The 23,624-nt window shown below is 65.0% G+C and overlaps 4 protein-coding genes across 11 annotated transcripts in view; 3 read left to right on the top strand and 1 right to left on the bottom strand.

Moving 5' to 3' along the window:
- Window positions 1-1,432: 1,432 nt before the first annotated feature.
- Window positions 1,433-5,508, top strand: CREB3L3 (cAMP responsive element binding protein 3 like 3). Of its 2 annotated transcripts, none has more exons than XM_042024405.1 (10): window positions 1,433-1,634; window positions 2,512-2,636; window positions 2,742-2,997; window positions 3,384-3,499; window positions 3,749-3,877; window positions 3,958-4,064; window positions 4,151-4,219; window positions 4,302-4,386; window positions 4,598-4,694; window positions 4,809-5,508. In XM_042024405.1, the coding sequence occupies exons 1-10, from the start codon at window positions 1,619-1,621 to the stop codon at window positions 5,156-5,158; spliced, it is 1,350 nt and encodes a 449-aa protein (XP_041880339.1). In that variant the 5' UTR covers window positions 1,433-1,618; the 3' UTR covers window positions 5,159-5,508. The 2 variants fall into 2 exon arrangements, with proteins under 2 accessions (XP_041880339.1, XP_041880338.1); XM_042024404.1 differs by having other exon boundaries at window positions 1,437-1,634; window positions 3,746-3,877; window positions 4,809-5,507.
- A 464-nt stretch (window positions 5,509-5,972) lies between these two features.
- Window positions 5,973-23,624, bottom strand: part of SIRT6 (sirtuin 6) — a 17,782-nt gene continuing 130 nt past the window's right edge. Inside the window, exons 1-9 of one of the 4 annotated variants that reach the window (XM_042024409.1) lie at window positions 11,472-11,567; window positions 10,216-10,343; window positions 9,750-9,932; window positions 7,843-7,902; window positions 7,583-7,693; window positions 7,270-7,350; window positions 7,064-7,187; window positions 6,878-6,965; window positions 6,247-6,388 (exon numbers count right to left, since the gene is read on the bottom strand). In XM_042024409.1, the coding sequence (XP_041880343.1) occupies window positions 6,348-6,388; window positions 6,878-6,965; window positions 7,064-7,187; window positions 7,270-7,350; window positions 7,583-7,693; window positions 7,843-7,902; window positions 9,750-9,932; window positions 10,216-10,343; window positions 11,472-11,537 (882 nt within the window). In that variant the 5' untranslated portion in view covers window positions 11,538-11,567 and the 3' untranslated portion in view covers window positions 6,247-6,347. Of the gene's footprint in view, window positions 6,389-6,877; window positions 6,966-7,063; window positions 7,188-7,269; window positions 7,351-7,582; window positions 7,694-7,842; window positions 7,903-9,749; window positions 9,933-10,215; window positions 10,344-11,471; window positions 11,568-23,624 lie in introns of those variants that run through there. The other 3 variants (XM_042024406.1, XM_042024407.1, XM_042024408.1) reach the window with 3 other exon arrangements.
- Window positions 12,384-19,993, top strand: ANKRD24 (ankyrin repeat domain 24). 4 transcript variants are annotated; one of them, XM_042024401.1, is made up of 19 exons: window positions 12,384-12,612; window positions 14,764-14,894; window positions 14,971-15,059; window positions 15,336-15,400; window positions 15,685-15,742; window positions 15,821-15,891; window positions 16,054-16,160; window positions 16,234-16,421; window positions 16,643-16,671; window positions 16,769-16,861; window positions 17,055-17,159; window positions 17,272-17,316; window positions 17,436-17,534; window positions 17,610-17,682; window positions 17,778-17,899; window positions 17,979-19,079; window positions 19,326-19,463; window positions 19,546-19,611; window positions 19,757-19,993. In XM_042024401.1, exons 1-19 carry the CDS (start codon window positions 12,577-12,579, stop codon window positions 19,847-19,849), a joined length of 2,709 nt encoding a protein of 902 aa, XP_041880335.1. In that variant the 5' UTR covers window positions 12,384-12,576; the 3' UTR covers window positions 19,850-19,993. The 4 variants fall into 4 exon arrangements, with proteins under 4 accessions (XP_041880335.1, XP_041880336.1, XP_041880333.1 ...); XM_042024402.1 differs by having other exon boundaries at window positions 12,391-12,612; window positions 19,772-19,993; XM_042024399.1 differs by lacking the exon at window positions 12,384-12,612 and adding an exon at window positions 13,568-13,739.
- On the top strand, window positions 20,111-23,141 carry EBI3 (Epstein-Barr virus induced 3). The gene is made up of 7 exons (XM_042024410.1): window positions 20,111-20,327; window positions 20,898-21,034; window positions 21,416-21,631; window positions 21,724-21,841; window positions 21,942-22,102; window positions 22,614-22,777; window positions 22,860-23,141. Exons 1-7 carry the CDS (start codon window positions 20,314-20,316, stop codon window positions 23,010-23,012), a joined length of 963 nt encoding a protein of 320 aa, XP_041880344.1. The 5' UTR covers window positions 20,111-20,313; the 3' UTR covers window positions 23,013-23,141.

Raw genomic sequence — 23,624 nt, 5'->3', positions numbered from 1 at the left:
GCGGGCCAATCGGGGGCGGGGCCGGGCCTGAGGGAGGGGCCGAGGCGGTACCGGGGAGGGGGCGAGGGGCGGGGCCACGGCCGGGCCTACGGAGGCTCGGAGGGGCGGGGCTCGGAGGGGCGGTCCCGGTGGCTCCGGGGGGCGGTCCCGGTGGCTCCGGGGGGCGGTCCCGGTGGCTCGGAGGGGCGGTCCCGGTGGCTCCGGGGGCGGGGCACAGCACGGGGCGGGGGCGGGCCCGGGAGGAGGCGGGGTCCGGGAGCCCCGGGAAGAGCTCGCGGCGGGGCGGAGTCTCGCGAGATCTCGCTGAGGGGGAGGAAGAGGTGGCGGCTATGGCGGAGGCGCCGCCCGAGGGGCACCGGGGGGCACCGGCTGGGGACGGAGCGTTAATTAAAGAATCACTAATTAGTGACCCAGAAATGAGCAGGATCCCCCCCCAGCTCCTGCCCGCTCTGCGCATCCCGTTCCATGCCCGATCCCAGGCCCCGGGACCCCCGAGGCTCCTCACGAGGGGCCCCGAGCAGCCCCGGGTGGCGGCACCGGGTGGGCGCCCTTTGCCCGGTCCCGGCGGGGCCATAAAGCAGGGAGCAGCTGCCGCCTGCTCGGTCAGAGGCCGTGGGGCGGCCGATAAGGGGCCGTGGCCTTGTCCCCGCGCCACGCCTGGGGCACACGGAGCCTTAGTCAGCCGTGTCCCGTCCCTGTGCCCGGGATCCCCGGGGAGCTGGTGGGGATGAGGTCACTGGGGGGACGCGGGTGCTGCTGTTGTGCTGATGGCCCTCATTGCAGGGGGAGGGGGCTTTGGCACAGCCACCACCCCGTGTTCACCCTGAGACAGCCTTGAGGGACTCATGGAATCCCAGGGTGGTTTGGGTTGGGATGGATCTTAATTCCCACCCAGTGCCACCCCTGCCATGGCAGGGACACCTCCCACTGTCCCAGGCTGCTCCAAGCCCCAATGTCCAGCCTGGCCTTGGGCACTGCCAGGGATCCAGGGGCACCCCCAGCTGCTCTGGGCACCCTGTGCCAGGGCCTGCCCACCCTCCCAGGGAGGAATTCTTTCCCAATCTCCCATCCATCCCTGCCCCTTGTGGGATGCCATTCCCTGTGTCCTGTCCCTCCATCCCTTGTCACTGGCCTCTCTCCAGGGAGAGCTGCAGGGAGCTGAGAGCACCAAGGTTTTCCGGCATAAGCCGTAAGTGGTAGAGTCCAAGCCAACGTCCCCGGATATTGCCCTCAGCACCCATCGAATGTGATTAATGCTGAGATGTCTGAGAAAAGGGAAACTGTCCCCAAAAGTGGGTGAAGGTTCATGGACAATTATAGCACCTGGACTTCGCCCGGCAGCCCCGGCCCCTCCTGCCCCGCTTGGCAGAGGAGCACAAAAACATTTGGCTAATGAGTTACGGGTCCAGCCCCGGGGCGGCCCTGCCATCACACCCCGATGGCCCCAATCAGGGCTGGGACATTTTGCAATCCGGGACATTATTTCTGTGCAGTTGGAGTTTAAACTTTGCCACTCGGGTCAGGGAATCACAGAGGAGGAGGAAGAGGAGGAGGGTGAAGGCCAGGCTTGTTGTCCACCCCAATCCCCTGTGCTCAGAGAGGGTTGAGAGGACAATCCATGGCGTCTCACACAGGTATGTCCTGGCTGCCGTCACTCAGCGAGATCCCACGGGGCCATCAGGAGTCACGGAGAGGACTGAGGGCGAAGGACAGGGTGCAATAAAGCCCCGTGTCCACCTTGGCCAGACAAATGTCACAGTAATGACAACTGTCCCCAACTGGCTTGGAGAGGACATTCGAGTCAGTGGTTGGGTGGTGGGTTGGTTGGTCAATCAGTCGGAGAGTTGACTGGTCAGTCCATTGCTCCGTGGCTTGGTTGGTTGGTTGGTCAGTCCATCCATTGGTCCCTTGGCCAACAGGTTGACCATTTGGTCTGTCTATTGATCAGTTCATTAATTGACTGGTCAACCAGTTGGTCAGTGGGTCATCTGGTTGGGTGGTTGGGATGTCAGTTGGCTGATTGGCCAGATGGGCAAGTAGTCAACTGGCCCAGTGGCTCTCTCTGAGTCGGGGGTCTCAAGCAGTACCTGGGGTGGCAGTGAGGGACTGAGTCCCTTCCCTGGGGCCAAGCCCCCTCCTTGGGGCTGAGTCCCCTCCCTGGGGTGGCCGGCAGCCACAGTCCCCTCCCCTCCACTTGCCACCCAAAATGATTAACCAGCCCTTCAGCACAGTCACCTCCAGGAGGGAACCCCCTGGCTGGGCTGCTCTGGGTGGAAAACCAGAGGATTTGGGAGTTTCAGCTGCTGGAAGGAGGCTGGGGATGGGGGGCCAGGCCTGGAGCCATCCAGTCCCGCACCTGTAGGGCTTTTCCAGGTGAATCCCAACACGGCCCTGCCCCCTCCCAGCCGCCCCCCGCGATTCGGGGTGGCCCCGGGGCCCTGCAGCTCCTGTGGGGGTGTCTGGGGGGGTACTCCGGGGCCTGGGCCGGGGACTGACCCTGCCACCCCACAGCCACGGCCTCCAGCGCGGGCAGCCTCGACAGCCTGGACCTGCTGGATCTCCTCTTCGACCGCGAGAGCGAGATCCTGTGCGGGGTGGAGCTGGGGACGCCGCCGGGAGCCTGGCCCCAGGACAGGGTGAGCCCCGGGCCGGGTCCCCGCCCCAGCTCGGCCCTGCGGGGTCACAGCCCTGGGCACCCCGGGCCGTGGGTGCGCCCTGGTGATGGGTGCGTGTCCCCACAGCGTGCCCTGGACAGCGAGGACTTCCTGAGCTCCATCCTGGCCTCCGGGGACTCGGTGTTGGACTCGCCCAGCTGGTCCCCGGCCACCAGCGACAGCGGAGTGTCCGAGGACCCCCCTTCTGACCAGCACGACAGCCCCCCCCGGAGCTGTGACAGGGGTCCCCGAGGGGTCCTGTACCCCTACACCAACCCCTGCCGGGTCCAGCCCCCCCCGGCCGGGTCTGGGGTCCTGCACCCCGAGGTCTCCATCGACCTGGGTGAGCCACACTGGGAAAGGACCAGGCTGGGGGCACTGGAGGGACTGGGGACACTGGGGAGCTGAGAGCGGTGGGGTCTCTCAGGGATTGTGAGGAAATATGGGGAGCTGGGGGAAACTGGAGAGAACTGGGAGGTCTGGTGGGCTAGGGAGGAAATGGGGAGAGTGTGGAGAGCTTGGGAACTGGGGTGAACTGGGCAGACTGGTGTTGGGGGGAGAATAGGGCAGGACCAGAGGAACAGTTTGGGGGGACAGAGTCAGGGTCACTGGACTGGGCAGCAAATCCCCCTGGTTCTGGGGCCATGGCAGGGGGAGAGTCCTGCAGTGGGGACACTGGGGACAGAGGGGACACAGCACTGCTGACAGCCCCGCTCTGCCCTCACCCAGACATGTGGCACCCTGGGTTCTTCCTGGAGGAGAGCCAGGACCTGCCCGTGGTCCCCCCGCCCGCATCCTGTGCCCTCACCGTCAAGGACCTGCTGCTCTCGGGCAGCTCTGACAATGTGAGTCCCTGTCCCTGTGTCCCCAACACTCTCTGTCCCCAGCTGTGTCCCTTCCTGGACCCTGATCATCCCCCATTCCCATCCCTATCCCTCCCCATCCCCACACTTGTCCCCTTTCCCTTCCTGGTCCTCATCTATGGTCCCTTCCTGGCCCACAATCCCTGCATTGTGGTCCCACCCATGGTCCCAGGGGCCAGGTGGGGGGTGACCCCCACCCAGAGATGTCACCATTCCGTGTTCCTGCAGCAGCCACAGGCTCCTGGCTCGCTGCTCCGGCCGAGCCAGGGCCACTTCCAGGAGCTGGTGCTGACGGAGGATGAGAAGAAGCTGCTGGCGAAGGAGGGGGTGACCCTGCCCACGCAGCTGCCCCTCACCAAGGTGGGTGTCAGGATGCCTGGGAAGGGTGTGGAGCAGGGGGTCCCAGCCCTGGTGGCCCTGACCCCCCGTGTCTCCCCCAGTACGAGGAGCGGGTGCTGAAGAAGATCCGGAGGAAGATCCGGAACAAGCAGTCGGCTCAGGAGAGCCGCAAGAAGAAGAAGGAATACATTGATGGGCTGGAGAGCAGGTACAGAGCCCAGCCCCTCGCTCTGGGCATGGTGACACCCCGACCCCCTGCTGTCCCCTGAGCTCATCCCCCTCTCCCTGTCCCAGGATGTCGGCGTGCACGGCCCAGAACCAGGAGCTGCAGAGGAAAGTCCTGCACCTGGAGAAGCAGAACTCGTAGGTGTTCCTGGGGCAGGATGGGGACCGGGTGGGGTGAGAAGTGTTGGGATGGGAGCTCATGGGCTCTCCCTGTTCCCAGATCCCTCCTGGAGCAGCTGAAGAAGCTCCAGGCGATGGTGGTACAGTCAAGCAACAAGGCAGCACAGACGGGGACCTGCCTGGCGGTGCGTGGGGCTGGCAAACCCTGGAGCCCTGGAGATGGGCTGGGAGGGAGGGAGGGAGGGAGGGATGGTGCTCTGGTAGGACATGTACCAGAAGGGAGGGATGGAGGGATAGATGCATTCTTGGCTCTGCCACCAGCCCCCTCCCTGGGAGCTGTCCCAGCTCCTGGTCCCTCTCCCCTGCTGTGCTCAGTGGTGTCCCCTCTGTCCCCAGGTGCTGCTGCTCTCCTTCACCCTCATTGTCTTCCCCTCCATCAGCCCCTTCGCCCCCAGCAAGGCTGAGGCAAACGGTGACTTCAGGCCCGTGCGAGGTGAGGGCTGAGCTGGGGCAGTGCTGGGCTGTGCCAGGGCTGTGCTGAGCTGAGCCAGAGCCCTGACAGACCCTCAGCGCCCTGGCCCAGGCCCTGACCCTCCGTGGTGCTCAGTTTTCTCCAGGTCCCTGCACAACGCTGCCGCCTCCCGTGTGGTTCACACCCAGCCCCAGGCAGGGGACGAGAAGCCCCCAGAGCCGCTGTGGTCGGAGCCCCTGGAGGAGACCCCCGAGACCCTGCACGAGGCTTTCCGGGGCATGTTCCCGACACACCCGGACAAGGTGTCCCTCCAGAATGACTCACGGGCATCATCGGCCGCCGAGGGGCTGAGCCACGAGGACAGGGACCACACTGACGCTGTGCCAGGGGATGGCCCCGTGCCACACCCGGGGCTGGCATCCCTGGCGTGGTCTGAGCCCGGGCAGGGCCGGCCCGCGGTGCTGGAGCCGGCAGAGGAGCTTTAGCAGCACCTGGGAGTACGGGGGTGCCATGGGGTGACAGCACCTCATCCCCTACAGGACGAGCCCTCGGGGGGACCCCTCCAGGATCTGCCTCCCGATGCTGGACCCGCTTGGCTTTGCTTGGATCTGTGAACTGGGAAGAGACCACTGGCCTTACTGGGAGGGAGGGGCTGCTCCTGCCCCCCTGGCACAGCAGGAGTGGAAGGGACACAGGGTCACTCAGGATGGGGCTGAAGAAGCAGAAGGGGCCCTGGGCTGGTTGGCTGCTGATGGTTGGTTTTGTTCTTGGTTTTGTTTTGGTTTTTGGTTTTGTAAATTTTATTTTCCTCTCTAAATATAAGGTATTTTGGAAAAAATCCACCTGCTGTTTAAGAGGGGGTGATCCACAAGGTTTCAAGGAGGCCTGGGCTGGTGGGACCTGCTGCCATGAGGGGCCCAGGAGAGGGGGGACACATGGCCATGCCCAACCTGGAGCTGGGGCCAGTGCACCTTCCCACAGCTCCCAGCCCTGAGCCCAACTGGGATCCAGCCAGCACCAGTCCCCTTCCATGACCGAGTGACATGGAATTACAGAATCATGGAATGGTTTGAGTTGGAAGGAACCTTAAAGCCCATCATCCAGTGCCAACCCCTGCCATGGGCAGGGACACCTCCCACTGTCCCAGGCTGCTCCAAGCCCCATCCAGCCTGGCCTTGGACACTTCCAGGGATCCAGGAGCAGCCACAGCTGCTCTGGGAATTCCATTCCACCCTTACGGGGAGGAATTTTCCTGTGCAAGGCCCTCCCCAGGCCCGTGGGTGTAGCTGCTCCACAAGCCACAATTCAAGTGTGTTTAATACTGACATAAAAAAAGGGACAATATTTAAGGGTATAAAAAAAAGTCGGTAGGAAAAGCAGCCCAGGTGAGACAGGGACAGTCCAGGTCAGGTGAGGAGAGGCTCCACCTTCATCTTCTTCACCGGCGTCGGCCCCGTGTCCGGGCTGGGACACTCCTGCTTGAGCCCGTCCCGGCGCTCCAGCGGCGCCTTCCCGGGGTGCGGCGTTCCCGCGCCGTTCTGCTGGGCCAGGGGCTCCTCCTTCAGCCGCCCCTGCAGCTGCTCAGCCGTGGCCAGCTCGGCGCTCTCCACCACCACCGGCCCCGTCCACTCGGGCACCTCCAGCCCCAGGTGCTTCATCAGCTTGGTCATCACGTCATCGACGTAGCCGTGGATGCGCAGGTCGGCCTGGCGGTCCTGGGACAGCAGGGACACGGCTCAGGGGACAAACGGCCCCTCCCAGGGACAGGGCGATGTCCCCATTCCCGGCGGGACGTGAGCTGACCCTGGGGCTCTGCCTGGGGACGGGATGTGGGTACAGAGCCAGGGACAGCAGAGCGTGACAGGGACAAGGGAGCTCTGGTGACATCCCAGGAACCCCCAGCTCTGGGTATTTAAAGACTTTGAACAATTAGGGCACCAACATCTGAGCAGGAACTGAGCAGGAACTGAGCATGACCTACACGGGCTCCGTGTGTGTGGCCACTCCACCGGGCTGTAAATCCCAGAGGGTACAGCAGGCTCCAGGCTGAGCTTTTACTCTGCTCCCAACACTTGCGTGGATAAGGTTGGACAGGGCTTGGAGCAGCCTGGGACAGTGGAAGGTGTCCCTGCCCAAGTGGGGGGAATGGGGATGAGCTTTAAGGTCCCTCCCAACCCAACCCTTTCCATGATTCTAATATTTACCTGCAATCTCTATGTGTTTAGCAGGAGTTGCAAGTTTAAACCCTCCAGCCTGGGACTCCCAGCCTGTGTGCCTGCTAAGAGAGGCCACCTGGGAGGGGACAACGTGCAGGGACAAACTTGGGATGGGCCTGGAACAGGGGACAGGAGGGGAAAGGAGCAGGGCAGAGCTGTAGGATGCTCACTCACGTGTTTGGTTGCTTGGAGGTTGACAATGACCAACTTCCCTCCTCTCTTCTTGGTGATCAGAGGGAGGTTCCCACTGGGTTTGATCTGCAGAGAGGTCCCCAGGGTGACAGAGAGATCGGCTTTCCTGCAGGGAGGAGGAGAAATCCAGGATCAGGGCATGGATGGGTGGGAAGGGACTGTTCAGCTCCTGGGCAGGGTGTCAGTACCTGCAGGCTTCATCTGCCAGCGTCAGGTCACGGTCGGGCAGGGAATCTTCCCAATCCAGAATAGTGTCTCGTAACTTCCCTCTGAAAAACACACACAAGGATCATGGTTTTCCCTGGAAAAGGCAGGAGAATGGGCAGCAGAGCTGCCCTGGCAGAGGGGACAGTGACCAGAGCCTGTCCCAGCCTCCCTGTCCCACACTGGGAAGGGACAGAGAGCACCCAGAGAGATCTTCCCACACCCTGGGCTGCTTCTCCTGAATCCGAGGGGCTGTTGGGTCATTCCCACATCCCATATCCCAGGAGGGATCCCTACCTGCAGGCCCGCAGCCCCCGGGCCTTGGTGACGCTGCAGAGGCGGCCCGTGGGCTTGAGCCCCATGCTGCCCACGACGGCGTCGCGCACGTACTGCCTGCGGAGACACGGACTGCTCAGGGAGGGGCTGGGACGGCCCCCACACAGCCTGGCATGGAAATCCCAGCCAAGCCCCCATCCCAGGATGGAAATCCCAGCCAAGCCCCCATCCCAGGATGGAAGTCCCAGCCAAGCCCCCCCCGGGGCTCAGGGCTCACGTACTTCCCACATTTCACGCACTCTTCCACAAACATGTTCCCGTGGAGCTCGGCCAGCTTGTCCCTGTGGGAGAGAGGCACAGGTGAGCTGGGGAAGGGTGGGGAGCCCTGGGGGAACCCCCCCTCCTCCCCAGGACCCTCAAGGACTTCCCAGTATCCCAGCTCTGCCTGGGGATGGGTTCATCTCCCAGCAGGGACTGAGGGAGGGACAGCAGGTCCTGCCCTTTTAATTTTAATGCTTCCGTCTGCAGCACTGATTCCAGCTCCTGATCCACTCAAATCTCTGCTCCCAGGAGCACCCAGATCTTTGCTTTTCCAGCACCCAACATTCCTGTCTATCCCTGTGCTGTTCCAGCCCTCTGACACCTGTTTTTCCTAAAACTCCCCTCAGGCTCAGAGCAGAAGCCAGAGGAAAACACAGCCATGCTCTCCCTATTTTCCTCAGCGCCCCACGCTGACTGGGAACTTCCTCCAGGCTGGGTGAGACAGGACTGACTTGATTTCCCCCAGTTTGGCCCCAGTTCAGTGCTTCTTACTCAAGCAGAGGCTTTGTTTGGGAGGCAGAGCTGGGCTGAACTGGAACAGGAGCCAGTGGCTCTGGGGTGTGGGAGCACCATGGAATTCTGTCATCGTTCCCTACTCCTTTTCCCGTGGTTGTTTATTTTAAACAGACAAACATGGGGCTGGGAGCAGGAGCCAGGACTTGGGGCTTGTAATCCCAGGAAATACCCCTGGAAGCAGCTCTGGCTGAAGGTGTTTGTGAGATGCACCTTCTGCAAGGACACATCGATGCTCCTCAGGCACATCCTGACTCATGGAATCACAGAATGGGCTGGGCTGGAAAGGACCTTTAAAGACCATCCAGTGCCACCCCTGCCATGGGCCTGGACACCTTCCACTATCCCAGGCTGCTCCAAGCCCTGTCCAGCCTGGCCTTGTCTGTTCCCAGGGATCACAGAATATCCTGAGCTGGAAGGGATCCACAAAGATCATGGAGTTCAGCCCCTGGTCCTGCACAGACACCCCAACAATCCCACCCTGTGCATCCCTGAGAGCGCTGTCCAAGGCCTGTTCCTGTTTCCATCCTTGTTTCTAGGCATGAGGCATCCCATTTTCCTCTGGGAAACTTGTGCCAGGGCCTCACCTCCCTCTACAGAACACCAGAGGTATCAGTGTCACACTCAGCATCTTTCAAGCCTCAATGACTCCCTTCAGTTCATTTTCTTCCTTGAACTCAGCTGCTCTCCCCTCCCCTTTCCCAACAGCTCCGAGCGCTTTTCCCTCCCAAGACAATCGCTGGCTGCTCTTAAGTGCTGGGAATGGGTTTTGTAACAGGCTGGAGTCTGTGAAGGACAGAGCTGCGGCTGTCACGAGGCTCAGGAGAGGCTCAGGTTCCTCTGAGGACAACTCTGACACGGCCACTCCGGCCCCCTCCACGCAGGGAGTGGAGCTCTCCCAGCCTCGGCTCCCGTCACATCTCCCTGCAGAGGGAATCCTTTGGATCCTCAGTGTCCCAGGTGCTCCCGGTGGCACTGAGAGTCACAACCAGCAGGACCTGGATGGGGACAGGTGTTGGATGGAGCTTGGAGTGACCTGGGATAGGGGAAGGTGTCCCTGCCCTTGGCGGGGGGAACAAGATGGGCTTTAAGGTCCCTCCCAACCCAAACCGTCCTGGGATTCCATGATTCCATGATTCCACAACCTGTTTGTCCTGTGCGCACACAGCAGCTGAAAGCATTTCTAGAGAGCAACAGCCGAAGCTGATTTCATTCCACAACCCTCTGGATTAGAACCAGAACCTCTCTCCTCTAAATTCCAGCTGGTTTATCCCCTTCCAGCTTCCACGCCCCGTGTCAGCCAGGGCAGAGATTCCTCGGGAACCGAACCCCCCGCGCGGGGCTGGGAAAGTACCGTGGGAATCCTGACCGCACGTGCAGGCCATCCACGTTCTGGCTGACCAGGAATTTCAGGATTCCCACTCTCTGCAGCCCCAGCAGCGCCATGTGAGTCTTGGAGGGCCTGGCGTTCTCAAAGGTGGTGTCGAACTTCGGGGAGAGCCCTTTCTCTTCCATAGTCCAGACACCATTGGGGCCCCTGCAGCCGTGGGAAGAGCAGGGAGGGAGAGCTCAGCTCCAGGGGCAATGCCAGCCCCATCCATGGGAGCAGAGCTCATGGATCAGCAGGGTTTTGGGGGTTGATGCAAACAGCACACGTGGGGATTCTGTGGGAACAGCTGAGATGTGCAAGAGGGAGAAGGGTGTTTGCAGCTGGATCCAGGATGGACAGCAGGGATGGGGCAGGTCTGGGGTAAATCAGAGCTTTCCAGGAAGGAAGACGGACTTAGAGGAGCTGCCACCCTCCCAGCCCTTGGCCTTACCTGAAGTCAGGGATCCCCGAGGCCGTGCTGATCCCTGCCCCCGTGTGAAACACCACATTGGAGGAGCTCCGGATCAGGTCCGCCAGCTCCCGCACCTTCCGCTCCAGCTCCTCCGGAGGGTCAAAAATCTGGGAAAAGACACAAAACCAGTGTGGGATGGAGAGATGTGGGCATGGATCTCCATGGGGAGATGTGGGGGGTGGATTGTATTGGGAAGAAATCCTTCCCCATGAGGGTGCGGAGGCCCTGTAATGGATTTCCCAGAGCAGCTCTGGCTGCCCCTGGATCCCTGGCAGTGTCCAAGGCCAGGCTGGACACTGGGGCTTGGAGCAGCCTGGGACAGTGGAAGGTGTCCCTGTCCATGGCAGGGGGCGGCACTGGATGATCCTTCAAGTCCCTTCAACCCAAACCTTTCTGGCATTCCATGATTCTAGAGCCCCAGAAACCCCAGTAACAATTCTTCCTTATCCATGAAGGATTTTGCATTCCTTAACAACAGAAGCATTTAATGGGAGAGACTCAGCGTTGTCCAGAGCGTCTCCGTGCAGGGACACGGCCGGGAACAGCCAACACCGACGGGGAGTTTGTTGCTCTGACAGGCAGCTGGCCCAGGCTGGGCTCCAGGAGGGCCGGAGCGGCCCGAGGCCACCCCACGTGTGCTCAGCCCCAGCTGTCACCAGCAGTGCCACCGGCTCTGGGGACAGGGCAGGGCCGAGGGACAGCGAGGGACACGGGAGCCACCGAGGTGGGACACGAGACCCCGGTGTGGGCACGGGATTTGATTCCTGAGACGCTTCTCCAGCCCCATCTCCTGGGGACAGGGCCGAGGACAGGCCCTGAGTGTCTCCATCCCCTCACCACCCCCTTGGCACCGGACAGGCCCCTGAGTGTCCCTGTCCCTCTCCCAAACCCTGTTTTAAGCTTCTCAAGTACTGCCGGGGGTCAGGGCGGACGTGGAGGGAGCCAGGGGGCGATCTGGGGGGAGAAGGAGGGAGCCGCTGGGTGGGGTCAGGGAGGCCCTGGAAAGGGCCACGGAGGAGCACAAGGAGGGAGCGGCGGGATGTGCTGGGGACACACAAAGGGCTCGCTCCCTCCCCGGTGCTGCGCTCCCCACGGGTGTCCCCGCCGGGGCCGAGGCCGCCGTTGCCATGGGAACGCGCCGGGCCGCGGCGGGGCCCGCGGAGGGCGGGGGGCCCCGCGGGCGGGCGGAGGCTCCCCCGGGCGGGCGGGGGTTCCCCGGGCGGTGCCGCGCTCACCTCGGGGAGGCCGCACTTGCCCTTGTCCGAGTACGGGGACAGCCCGGCCGCGTAATTCACCGCCATCGGCGCGGCCGCGGCGCGGCCGGAAGCGCGGGGCGGGACCGGGGCCGCGGGACACGCCCCGGGGCCGCCGCCGCCATCTTGGAGCCGGGCAAGGCGGGGCTGCCCTCACGCTGAGCCTGCCCCGGGCCCGCTCCGTCACTGGCCCGGCACTGTCCGTCACTGGCCCGGACACTGCCCCGGCCCCGCTCCGTCACTGCCCGGACACTGCCCCGACACCGTTCCGTCACTGCCCCGGCACTGTCCGTCACTGCCCCGAGCCTGCCCTCACCCTGCCCCGGCACTGCCTCACCTGCGCTGAACCCCCGGCCCGGGGGGAAACAGGGATGGGCAAGGGGCGCCAGAGATGGGCAAGGGGTGCTGGCAAGGACAGGGGTGCCAGGGACGGACAAGAGAGGCCACCAAGGGCAAGGGGTGCCAGGGAGAGCAAGAGGTGCTGGCAAAACCAGGAGGTGCCAGGGAAGGGCAGGGGTGCCAAGGCAGGAAGGACAGGGGGTGCTGGCAAGGGCAGGGGTGCCAGGGCAGAGCGGTGGATACCAGGGAAGGACAGGGCGTGCTGACAGAGGCAGGGGATGCCAGGGGAGGACAGGGGTGCCAGGGAGGAGCAGGGGATGCTGACAAGAACAGGAGGTGCTGGCAAAAAACGGGGGCGGGGAAGGGGATGTCAGGTCAGGACAAGAGCTGCCACCAAGGGCAGGGGGTGTTTGGGATGGGCAAGGGGTGCCAACCCCCAGCGTCCAGCCCTCCCCACGCACCCCCAGCCCCCCCGGGCCGTGTCCCCTGTCCCCGGGCATGGCAGGTGCCCGCAGACCCCTCCCCAAAGGCAGCCCGACCCGGCCCCCCCGGCTGCCCGGCGCTGTAACAGCAGCCGCGGCCGTAACACAATCCCCGGCTCCGGTTCCCAGCTCCGGGCGCTGCGCTGGGAACGCCAGGACGGGCTGGGAGCAGCGGGATCGGGGCTGAGCTGTCCCCAGGCAGGGACAGACCCTCGAGCGTGGCCATCCCCCCCGAGCAGGTGCCGCAGGGCTGAGGCTGAGCCACCATGAAGAGCCTGAAGGCCAGGTTCAAGAAGGCGGATGTGAGTGCCATCCCTGGGAACGTGGGGACACGGGGACCTGCCCCGGCGTGTTCACAGGGACATGAGGGCCTGGGGATTTCCCCCACGATGCCCCCAGCGTCACAGGGACACGGGGACCTGCCCTGGGACGCGGGGTGGTCGCTCACCACAAGGCCAGCAGCCCCACGGAGGTTGGCATTGCCACCCTGTCTGGTGGGATTGAGCCCCTAGTGCACCCCCAGTGCTCCCAGAGCCATCGTTGGGAGTGGGGCAGAGCAAAGGAGAGGGAAGCGGGTCCCAGGTCCCCCTCCGTGTCCCCTTCCTGGCGACAAGTGCCGGTTTGCCAGCTGCCACAGCCCGTGGAACCCGCCGTCGATGCTCCTCAATTATTCAGCATCAGCCTGGCACGGGGCCGCAGAGGGCAAAGGGGGACAGCGCCGTTCCCAGTGCACTGGGGGGGACAGGGTTGGGGACATGGGGACATGGGGACATGGTTGAAGCCCCTCACCTTGAGTCTAGGGGACCCCCCTGCTCGGGGTGCTCTGTGCCTCAGTTTCCCCACATTGCCCTGGACACATCCCCGAGAGGCTCCCGATGTCCTGCTGCCACCGGGACTGCCTGGACAGTGCCTGGGGACCCTCTGCGTTTTGGGGTTCCTCCCTGAAGGGTGCTTGGGAGCGGCCGTGAGGTGCAGGCGGGGGGTTCTGCCCCTCCCTTGGCCCCAGGGCAGGGCAGGGCAGGGGGTCCCAGGTCCCCTCCTCGGGGACAGGATGTGGCTGGCAGGAGGATGCTCAGCCCTGGTTTGGGGGTGCTTTTGAGCACGAGGTGGGACAGCTGCCCCCGCCAGCCCCTCCCACTGTAACTGGGACCAGTCTGGGCGCTGGTCCCCGCTCCGAGGCGGGATGCAGGGATGCACGGAGCGGGAGATGCTGAGGGAGGGAAGGAGGAGGGACGGGGGTGGAGGGAGGCGGGTCCGGCTCCCAGTGCCGCAGCCCCGGCCCCCGCCCGGGCGGTGATGCCGGAGCGCTCCGGGCTCGGGGGTGCCCGTGCTGGCCGGGGCGGGGGGCGGGGGGCGCATGGCGTCCTCCCGCCGCCTCCTGCTCAGCACCATGAAGCAGATCTGCCTTTGTGCCGCCGCCTCCTTCGCGGTACGTCCCGGCTCCCCTCCCGGCTCCCCTCCGGCCGCGTCCTGCGGGCTGAGCCGTGTCCCCCCCGCCCCACCTGCACCCCCCATCCCCATTCCCGTCCCCATCCCGGGGCTCCTCCGTGTCCTCCCCGTCCTGCTTTGTCCTTGCCTGACAAGGGGGTGGGGGGAGCGGGCACCACCCTCCCAGTTTGCCCAGGAGCCTTGGGAGACTGGTTTGTTCCCTGTCCCTGGTCCCACCGGGCTGGAGGGGCTCGGGGGGGCACCCGGCGGGCAAAGGCGGGTTCGGGACAGGTGCCAGCGGCTCCCGAAAGGTGACATCCATTTCCTGCCGCCGCGACCGCAGCCAGAGCCGCTCTGTCGTCACCGGCTGCGGGATGAACCCAAGACTCGCAGTCCTTGTCCCGGTCCTGTCCCGCTGCGGGTCGCTCCTTAGGGAGAGGGATGTGCGGGAGCACCAGGAGAGCAAGTCCCCATCCAGCCGCGGTCCTGTTCTGGGGGGATGGCGCTGTGCCCCGTTATCCCGGGAGGCTGGAGCATCCCCGGGGATCCGCTCTCGCTGCCAGCTGTGCTCGCCCTGGTTTGATCCCTTCCTCCACCGGGAGCAAAGCAGAGCTGGGAATGGGAGCGGGGAGAATGGGCAGGGTTGGGGCTCCCATGGGTGCTGGCTGGGTTTAGTATTGGGATTTGGGGGTGGCAGGAGCAAACCCCAGGGCAGCCGGGCTCACTCCCAAATCCCAGCCTGGCACAGCTCAACTGGGCTGTGTCTGTAAATCCCCTGCTCTGTGAGCTGCAGACTGGGGGGCCTGCAGGGGATTTTCATACCAGTCCCAGCTGAACTCCCCGTACCTGGGGGTGAGCTCCCAGGAGAGGGACACGGAGACGGCCACCCCCAGGGACAGGGCTGGGTGGAGCACTCCGGGCATGGGGACAAGGACAGCCAGCCCAGCCCAGCCCAGCCCAGCCCGCCCTGGGGACAGCACTGTCACAGCTGACGCTGTCACAGCCTCCTCTGGGCTCCGTTGCAGAGCCAGGACTGGACCAAGAACGACGAGAAGCTGCTGCAGGCCGTGGACTACAACGATGCCGGGCGGGTCACGTCACTCCTGCTCCGCAAGGGCCTGGTGCCCACCAAGCTGGACTCGGAGGGCAAATCCGCGTGAGTGCCGAGCCCTGCCCTGGCGACACGGCTGGGGACAGGGGACACTAGTCCATAGCCCCTGGTCTTGCTGCAGGTTCCACCTGGCTGCTACACGGGGCAACGTGGACTGCCTGGAAGCAATGCTGGCCCACGGCGTGGATGCCATGACCAAGGACAGCTCGGGTGAGGGCATGGCTACCACACGCCCCTGGGCCAGTGGTTGTCCGCAAGTGTTGAGGCTGAGGGGACAGAGGTGGCGACCACACCTGGGGGGCTGTAAATTGTCCCAGTTTCTTAAAGGAGCTCAAGCACTGCCTGATGAGCTCCTGGGATTGTTCCCTTCCTGTTCAGCCCCGTTCCAGCAGATCTCCCTATGTGCCTGTCCCTCTGTCTGTCCCCCAAGCCGCCCCTCTGGCACAGCCCTGCTGGCCGTGCTCTGACCTGTTTGTCCCTTCCCAGGTTACACTGCCCTGCACTTGGCCTCCAAGCACAGCCACCCTCAGTGTGTCAGCAAACTGCTGCAGGTACGGCTGGAGGGAGGAGGGACGGAGGGAGGGAGGAAGGTGCTGTGCCAGCGCAGTGTCCTCCCTGTCCTTGAACCCCCTTCCCTCACCAGTGCCTTGGCATGGTGGTTCCCAGCTCTGCGTGCTGCTGCCGGGCACCAGGGAGCCACAGGGGGTCTGTCCCTTGTCCTTCACCACACCACAGAGTCTGTCCGTCAGTCCCCCATCCTTCACCACACCACAGAGCCACTCGAGCAGTCTGTCCCTCTGTCCCCATCCTCCTGTAACCCAGGCTCTCCCCCCAGGCCTCCTGCCCCGTGGACGTGGCCGATGGCAGTGGCCGGACCGCGCTGCACCTGGCAGGTGAGTGGGGACAGTGCCAGCCCTGTCCTGCTCATGTCCCCGTCGGGGGCAGTGCTCAGCCTCTGTCCTTGTCCACAGCTGCCAGCGGCTGCATCTCCTGCTCCGAGATCCTCTGTGACTTCAAGGCTCCCTTGAACAGCAAGGACAAGGTGAGGTCCCTCTGCTCCTGGTCCTGCTGTGCCAGGGTGGGGCTGTCCCGCAGTGCAGCACAGCGTGGGGTGGGACACGGAAATTGGGCTGATATCGGGAGCAGGGTGCCCCGTGGGGGGATCTGAGCCTCCTCTGCTCATCCTCCCCCCTGCGCTGCCCAGGACGGCTCCACGCCGCTGATCCTGGCTGCCAAGATGAGCCACTCGGAGCTGTGCCGGTACCTCCTGCACCGCGGGGCCGCCGTCAACAGCCGGGACCTGCAGGGCAGGTGGGGCTGCAGCGCTGGGGGCCGGCAGCGGCCGCAGGGATTGTCCCCTCACCCGCGCTCTCCCCGTGCCCAGGACAGCCCTGATGCTGGCCTGCGAGAGCGGCAGCGTGGACACCGTGGAGGTGCTGGTCAGCGCCGGCGCCCGCGTGGCCGTGGTGGACGCCACCGGCCACGACGCCGCTCACTACGGGCTGGCCACGGGCAACGCCCTCATCCAGCACCTCCTGCAGGAGGCGGCCCAGCGCCGCTCGTGGGCCAGCGGTGAGGCTGCCGGGACACCCCGGGGCTCCCTGTCACCGTCACTGGGGGGTTGTCACCATCAGGACAGGGCTGGGACAGGCTGGGGAGGATGTGTTCCCTTCTCCCGGGTGTTTGGGGCTGCCTTTGCCTGTGCTGCTCCCAGCCGAGGTGCCCCTGTACCCACCTCAGCTCTGAGCCCCTAAATCTCCCCAATTTCCTTTCCCTCCTGCTCTGCCCCATAGAAGAGGAGTCAACTGAGCAGACGTCGCAGGTGAGGGGCTGCTGCCCATCCCTGGAGGGTCCCCTGGCTCAGGAAGGAGGGAGGGCACTGTGGGTGTGATGTCCCCTCTGCCCTGGGGTCTCCACAGACGTCTTCGCCCAGCCAGTCGTCCGTCAGGGAGAAGAGCAGCACCCCGAGGAAGAGAAAGGCCCCTCTGCCTCCCCTGGGCACCCCCAGCCAGGTAAAAGGGGGGTCCCCATCAACTTCCAGGTCCCCACCTGGCTTGGCAGGTGCAGAGCAGCCCAAAACACTCCTTGATGAGGGGTTCCGTCATTGAGGGGTCTGTGCCAACAAGCCCCCTCGGGCACACAGTGGGATTTTTGGGGTTTCCTGTGCCAGGAGTTGGACTCGATGCTTTCTGTGATTCCCTGCAGGAGGACCGGGACGCCTATGAGGAGATCGTGCGGCTGCGGCAGGAGAGGGCCCAGTTCCTGCAGAAGATCCGGGGCTTGGAGCAGCAGGAGAAGCAGAGACGGGAGGTACCGGCTGCAGGGTCCCAGGGAGAGGCCACCGTGTCCCTGGGGAGCAGAGGGGACAGGGGGGATGGGGACAGCACTCATCCCTCCCTGTTTTTTCCCCGGGCCCTGCCAGCGGGCGGAGCTGGACGAGAGCTCCCTGCGCTCCATGGAGAAGCAGGTGAGGCCAGGGAAGAGCCTGGAGGTGACCTCAGCTGTCCAAGGGGTCCCGGTGCTGGGAATGCCATCAGGACTCTGGCAGGAGACAAGGGGACCCTATTGCCATGTCCTGCCCCACAGATCCGGGAACTGGAAGAGCGACTGGCGGTGCGGGATGGGGAGAAGGAGAAGCTGGGCAAGGAGGTGGAGGCTCTGCGGAGCCGCCTGTCCTCAATGGAGGTGGGTGTGGGCAGGACACAGCTGGCAGTGCCCAGGGCTGGGGACAGGGGGGTCACCTGCACCCTGCACCCCCAGAACGAGAAGGAGAACACGAGCTACGACATTGAGACGCTGCAGGATGAGGAGGGAGACCCACTTGAGTTCCCAGGTAGGGTCCTGCTGGCCTCCCAAGGACACCTCGGGAGGTGGCACTGGGCAGCAGGGGCACAGGTGGGCACAGCCCCAGGTCCCTCTGTCCCATAGGAGCGGAGCTGCTGCTCTCCAAGAAGACGCTGAGCCCCTCGGCCGAGGAGCTGCTGGCCACGCTCCAGGGGCAGGTGCAGTCCCTGACCGTGCAGAACAAGGAGCTAAGGGAGAAAATCCAGGCATGTCCCCCTCTGTCCATCCGTCTGTCCCTCTGTCTCCTGCCCCCTGTCCCACGGTGGCCTCATGGTCTCTCGGCAGGTGCTGGAGAACTACGAGCGGGATGAGAGCAGCCCCCCTGCCCCGGGGGACGTGGTGCCCGCCAGTCTGTACCGGGCCCTGCAGCGGGAGCTGGAGCGGCTGCGGGCGCAGGGCAGGGAGGCCACGGCGCAGGCTGGAGGGGATGGGCAGCGCGGGGCCTCGGAGCCCACCCCGGAGGGGAGCGTGGGACCACATCCCACCAAGGGGCCAACCTGGGCCTGGGGCGAGTGCAAAGCAGTGCTGGACGAGCTGGGGGTGCAGACATCCCCCTCCTCCTCACCCTCTGGCCAGCGGGAGCCGGGCACGGAGCTGGTGGAGGCACAGGCGGCCCTGAAGCAGGCACAGACTGAGCTGGAGGAGCGGGAGCGGCAGCTGAAGGAGCTGCAGGCCCGGCTGGAGGCTGCGGAGGCTGCTGCCTCACCGGGAGCCTCTGCGGAGGAGGCGTCGAGGGAGAAGAAAGCGCTGCTGGAGCGCTGCGGGCGCGCCGAGGCTGAGGCCGAGGCACTGCGGCGGGAGCTGGAGGCGAGGCCGCGGGACACGCCAGGAGCGCCGGAGCCGGGAGCGGCGGGAGCGGCGGAGCTGGCGCGGCAGCAGGAGGAGGCCGAGGCACAGCTGGCAGAGCTCCGGGCCGTGCTGGCGCGCAGGGAGGCTGAGCTGGGCGCGCTGCGGGAGCGGCTGCGGGAGCACGAGGAGGAGGCCCCGGCGCGGCTGCGGCAGGCGCAGGCCCTGCGGGAGCGCCTGGCGCAGCTGGAGGCCGCGGCCGAGGCCAAGGCCCGCGAGGCCGCCCGGCTGGAGGCAGAGCTGGCGGCAGCCGTGCCGCGGGCGCAGCATGAGGCGGCCGAGGCCGGGCTGCGGGCGGAGGCGGCGGCGCTGGCGCGGCGGCTGCAGGAGCTGGAGCGGCGGCACGAGAAGACGTGCGAGGAGGTGTTCCGCGTGCAGCGGCAGGCGCTGTTCATGAAGAGCGAGCGCCAGGCGGCCGAGGACAGGCTGGGCGCTGCGCAGAAGCAGCTGGAGCAGGCCCAGGACGAGGCGCGGCGGCTGCGGGAGCTCCACGGCCACGCCGAGGATGCGGCACGGCTGGTCAGGGACAGGGACAGGAAGGTAGGGCTCAGGGAATCATGAGGGGCTGCTTGGAGGGGAATGGTGGCCTGGGAGCTGCACATGAGAAGTCACTGAATTTGGGTTGGAAGGGACCTTAAAGCTCATCCCATTCCACCCCTGCCATGGGCAGGGACACCTTCCACTGTCCCAGGGCGCTCCAAGCCCCGTCCAACCCGGTCTTGGAAACTTCAAGGATGGGGCAGCCACAGCGTCTCTGAGCACCCTGTAACCCTGTGCCCTGTGCAGATCACGGAGCTCTCCAAGGAGGTTTTCAGGCTGAAGGAAGCCCTGAACGCCCTCCCCGAATCTGGGGGGCCCCCACAGTCCCCGCCCAACACAGCCGCGCTCCAGGCCCAGATCCGAGCACTGGAGGAGAAGCTGGAGGTGGGTACCAGGTGCCACCTGGTGGGTTCGGGGCTCCCATGAGCCCCCAGCCCTCTGGCCAAATCCCCTCCCTGTGCTGCAGGAGACAGAGACGAGGCACAGCAAGGTGGTGACGCTGTACCGGAGCCACCTGCTCTACGCTGTGCAGGTGAGCTGGGGACAGGGCTGGGGGCAACTGGGGACACTGGGATGGGGACTGGGCCACCTGCCATCCACAGGAGGCAACTGAGGGGCCGAGCCAAGTGCCAGCCCAGGGACACGCATGGAGCCTCCCTGATGTCCCTGCTCCAAAGTCTCCTCCACCCCAGGGCCACATGGACGAGGATGTGCAGAGACTCCTGTGCCAGATCCTGAGGATGCAGCAGCTGCAGGAGCAGGGCAGATGAGCCCCTGCCAGCATGGGTGGCATGGGGAGGGGGGGACAGGTCTGTCACAGCACCCTCTGTGTCCCTTTGCTTGTCCGGGCAGTCTCTGGCACTGGCACCCACCCCACCCCCAGCACAGCAGCAATAAAGTTATTTATAGTCACACCAACGGGGTGGCTTCTCTCTGGGGGCACCGGCGTGGGCACGGGGGGCTGTGGGGACCTGGGGACTGCAGGAGATCGGTGCCACCATCTCCAGCCCTGCGGTGCCCCGAGGGGAGGGGTGACCGTGAAGGGAAGGAATGGTGGCATGGGAAAGGTGGGAACCCTCTTGGCCAGGGCTGGAATGCCTTTCCCAGGGGCGCGGGGCGTGGGGATCCCGGTGGCAGCACGCAGGGAAACGGGTCCGTCCCCACGGGAACGGCACTTCCTGCGAGGAAATGGGCTGGGAAGCGCCGGGATCCGGCGGGAACAGTGCGGTCCCTGATGGCCCTGCTGCGGTGAGCGTTTGGGGGCACTGGGATCTCCCCTCGGGGCTGGGGACAGTGGGGGGTGTTGGAGGTGTGGGGTGACCCCACAGCGCCGGGCTTGGGGCACCCCAAATCCAGGGAAAGCGGAGCATGTCCCCTCTGGGGCTGAGCCAGCCCATGGCTGTGGCGGGAGGTGACAACCTGTCCCTGTGGTGCCGGGCTTGGGGACAGCAGAGAGCTCAACTCGGCCCCCAGGCTGGGCTTTGGGGGTCTCTGTGAGGGACAGGTCTGCCCTGGATGGAGGTGGGGGCCACCCAAGGGATCCAAGCCCTGATTCCAGGTGTGGGACTGCAGGGGTGGCTGCAGGTCCCCCTGGGAAACTGTGGGAACAGCGGGAATTTTCACCCCCTTTCCTTCCTGGCTGTAGGATCTGACCCTTTTGGAATCCATCCCTCCGCAGGGTGTGTGGCAGGGCCAGCAGGGAAACTGAGGCACAGCAGTGTGGGGTGACTCCAGGGTGATGTCCCAAGATCCCTGGGAACCTTTGGTGTCCCTGCTGTCCCCTGCTCTGGGGTATGACCATCCTGCCTGTCCCCACAGGTGCCTGGGAAGCCCCGCTGAGTCTCCTGGCATGAGGTGGCTTTGGCTTTGGGTCGTGGCTTTGGTGGCACCTGCCTGCACCGTCCCCTACAACGGCACGGCAGGGAGCACTGGGTATGGGGACAACGGGAACAGAGGTATGGGGGACTGGGGGGACTGGGATGGAGGCTGGGGGGATCTGGGGAGCCTGGATACAGCAGGACTGGGCAGACTGGGAGCACTGGGGTTGAAGATGGAGAGGATTTGGGACACTGAGGGGACAGGACAGAATGACAGGGTCTCTAGGGACAGAAGTGTAGGGGGGACATGGGGGTACAGAACATGGGCACGGAGGGACTGGTGATGGAGGAATAGGGACCCTGGAGGTCTGGGGACATGGGGGGCCCAGGGGCAGAGGCGGGGGACTGGGGACACTGGGAATGGCACTGGGGGGTCCAGGGAGGCCCAGACCCTTCCTCAGGCAGTGTCCCTGCCCCTGCCATGGCTGTGTCCCCACTGTGTCCCCATGTGTCCCCCAGGCCCCTGCACCCCTCAGCACAGGCCCCTGGGCACCGAGGTGCTGCTGCCGTGCCCAGGGGGTGCGGCCGAGTGGCGCCGGGGGGGCACCGTCCTGGGCACATCCCCTGCCCCGGGGCTGGCCCTGCCCAATGCCAGCCTGGCCCACGAGGGCCACTACAGCTGCCACCATCCTGTCACCGGCGAGACCTGGGCCACCATCTGCCTGCGGCTGGGCTGTGAGTGATCCCCCAGCCCCGCCGTGACCCCGCTGCTGACCGGGGGTCCCTGGGGGTGCTGGCAGTGGGGTGACCCCTGTCCCCTGCCCCAGACCCACCCCCGCAACCGGCCATTGAGTGCTGGGCCACCAGCTACCCCCAGGCTGTGAACTGCTCCTGGGGGCTGAGCCCCGACCCCCTGCTGGACACCAAATTCGTGGCCACCTACAGGTCAGTGGGGGTCCCCAAAGCCTCCCCTCTGTCACCCAGCCCTGGCCCAGCTGAGCCCCCCATGTCACCCAGCCCTGGGCTGCTGTCCCTGTGTCCCCAGGCACGGCACAGACACAGGTGAGTGCACCCTCACGGGCCCACGGAGCTGCTCCTTTGGGGACCTGCAGGTGTTTTCCCTCACTCCCTACGAGCTCAACGTGACGGCCCGGAACCCCCTGGGAGCTGCCTCCGGAATCCTGCCCTTCCTCCTGGAGAACATCAGTGAGTGCTACAGGATGGGGGACACCGGGGTCCCCTGCAGGACCCTCGTGTCTCACCCTGGCGTGTCCTTTGGGGCTCTCTCCTGCTTGGGATGTGGGATCATCAGTGCAGTGATTTGCTGGGGCTCAGACTGTCCCTGCACAGCTCACAGGGGAATACAAGGGCAGGATCCAATGACCCCATGCTGGGTCCCACACCCCCCCCTTCATCTAAAAGGGAAGGAAAGTGACTTTTTCCATGCAGTGGTGGGACAAGGGGTATGGTTTTAATCTAAAGGATTTAGATGGGATTTTGGGAAGGAATTCTTGGCTGTGAGGGTGGTGAGGCCCTAGGATGGATTTCCCAGAGAAGCTGTGGCTGCCCCTGGATCCCTGGAAGTGTCCAAGGCCAGGCTGGATGGGGCTTGGAGCAACCTGGAATAGTGGAAGGTGTCCCTGGTGGGATGAGATGATCCTCAAGGTCCCGTCCCACCCAATCCATTCTGGAATTCTCTCATTCCTTGTCTCCCCAGTAAAGCCAGACCCCCCCGAGGCCCTGCAGGTCTCTCCCATCCCTGGGGAGCCCCAGAAGCTGCTGCTGGAGTGGAGCCCTCCATCATCCTGGCCCTTTCCAGAGTATTTCCCGCTCCAGTACCGCATCCGCTATTCCCGGGACAACGACTCCATCCCCACCACGGTACTGCCCCAACGCTGGGTAAACTGAGGCACAGCTGTGGCTGTAGCTGGCGTGTCCGTGCCCCTGACCCCGCTGTCCCCAGGTGGGGCCATACGAGCTGACATCCCACACCCTGACGGACCTGGAGCCTGGGACCCTCCACCACGTCCAGGTGGCCACCAAGGACCTCGCGGATTCCGGGGAATTCAGCGCCTGGAGCCCGCCGGCCTCGGGGACACCCTGGGTGGGGCCATGACCAGCAGGACAGGGCCGCTGTCCCTGTCCCGAGCCTGCTCCCATCCCTTGTCCCACCCCAGCCGCACAGAGCCACGAGTGCTGCCAGGAATGGGCAATAAACCGGCTTGAGGCTCCGTCCCTGTCCTAATCTTGTGATGTTTGTGATGGCTGAGCTGCCCCTGGGGTCGGGCCCTTCACTGCCCCCACGGCCAGTCCCTATGCTGTCCCAGGATGGTCCCTTTGCTGTTCCAGGACAATTCCTTTGTTATCCTGCGTTTGACCCTTTTTTTGCCGCTGGGGTCGGTCCTTTCTTTTTACGCCGCAGGACGGCCCCTTTGCTCCCCGCCCCATCCCGGCCCCATCCCGGCCCTCAGCGACCACCGGGGCAGGGCTGGCATGGAAGCGGCGGCTCTGAGGGGTGGGCGGCCGTGTCGGACGGGGGCTGGGGGGGTGCCGTGATTAATGGGGGGTGCCTGATCCCTGCGCGGCATTCTCCGGGCTGAGGCGGCCTCACACCGGAGCCCCGGGGGTCACAGGCCTCACACCGGAGCCCCGGGGGTCACCCGCCTCACGCCGGAGCCCCGGGGGGTCACAGGCCTCACACCGGAGCCCCGGGGAGTCACAGGCCTCA

The sequence above is a fragment of the Corvus kubaryi genome, unplaced genomic scaffold (assembly GCF_017639235.1).
Source record: "Corvus kubaryi isolate FWS band 111438036 unplaced genomic scaffold, C.kubaryi_AGA036_p1.0 37262, whole genome shotgun sequence".
Taxonomy (NCBI): domain Eukaryota; kingdom Metazoa; phylum Chordata; class Aves; order Passeriformes; family Corvidae; genus Corvus; species Corvus kubaryi.
Note: the sequence above shows the minus strand (reverse complement) of the source record. Positions and strands in the feature narration are given on the sequence as shown.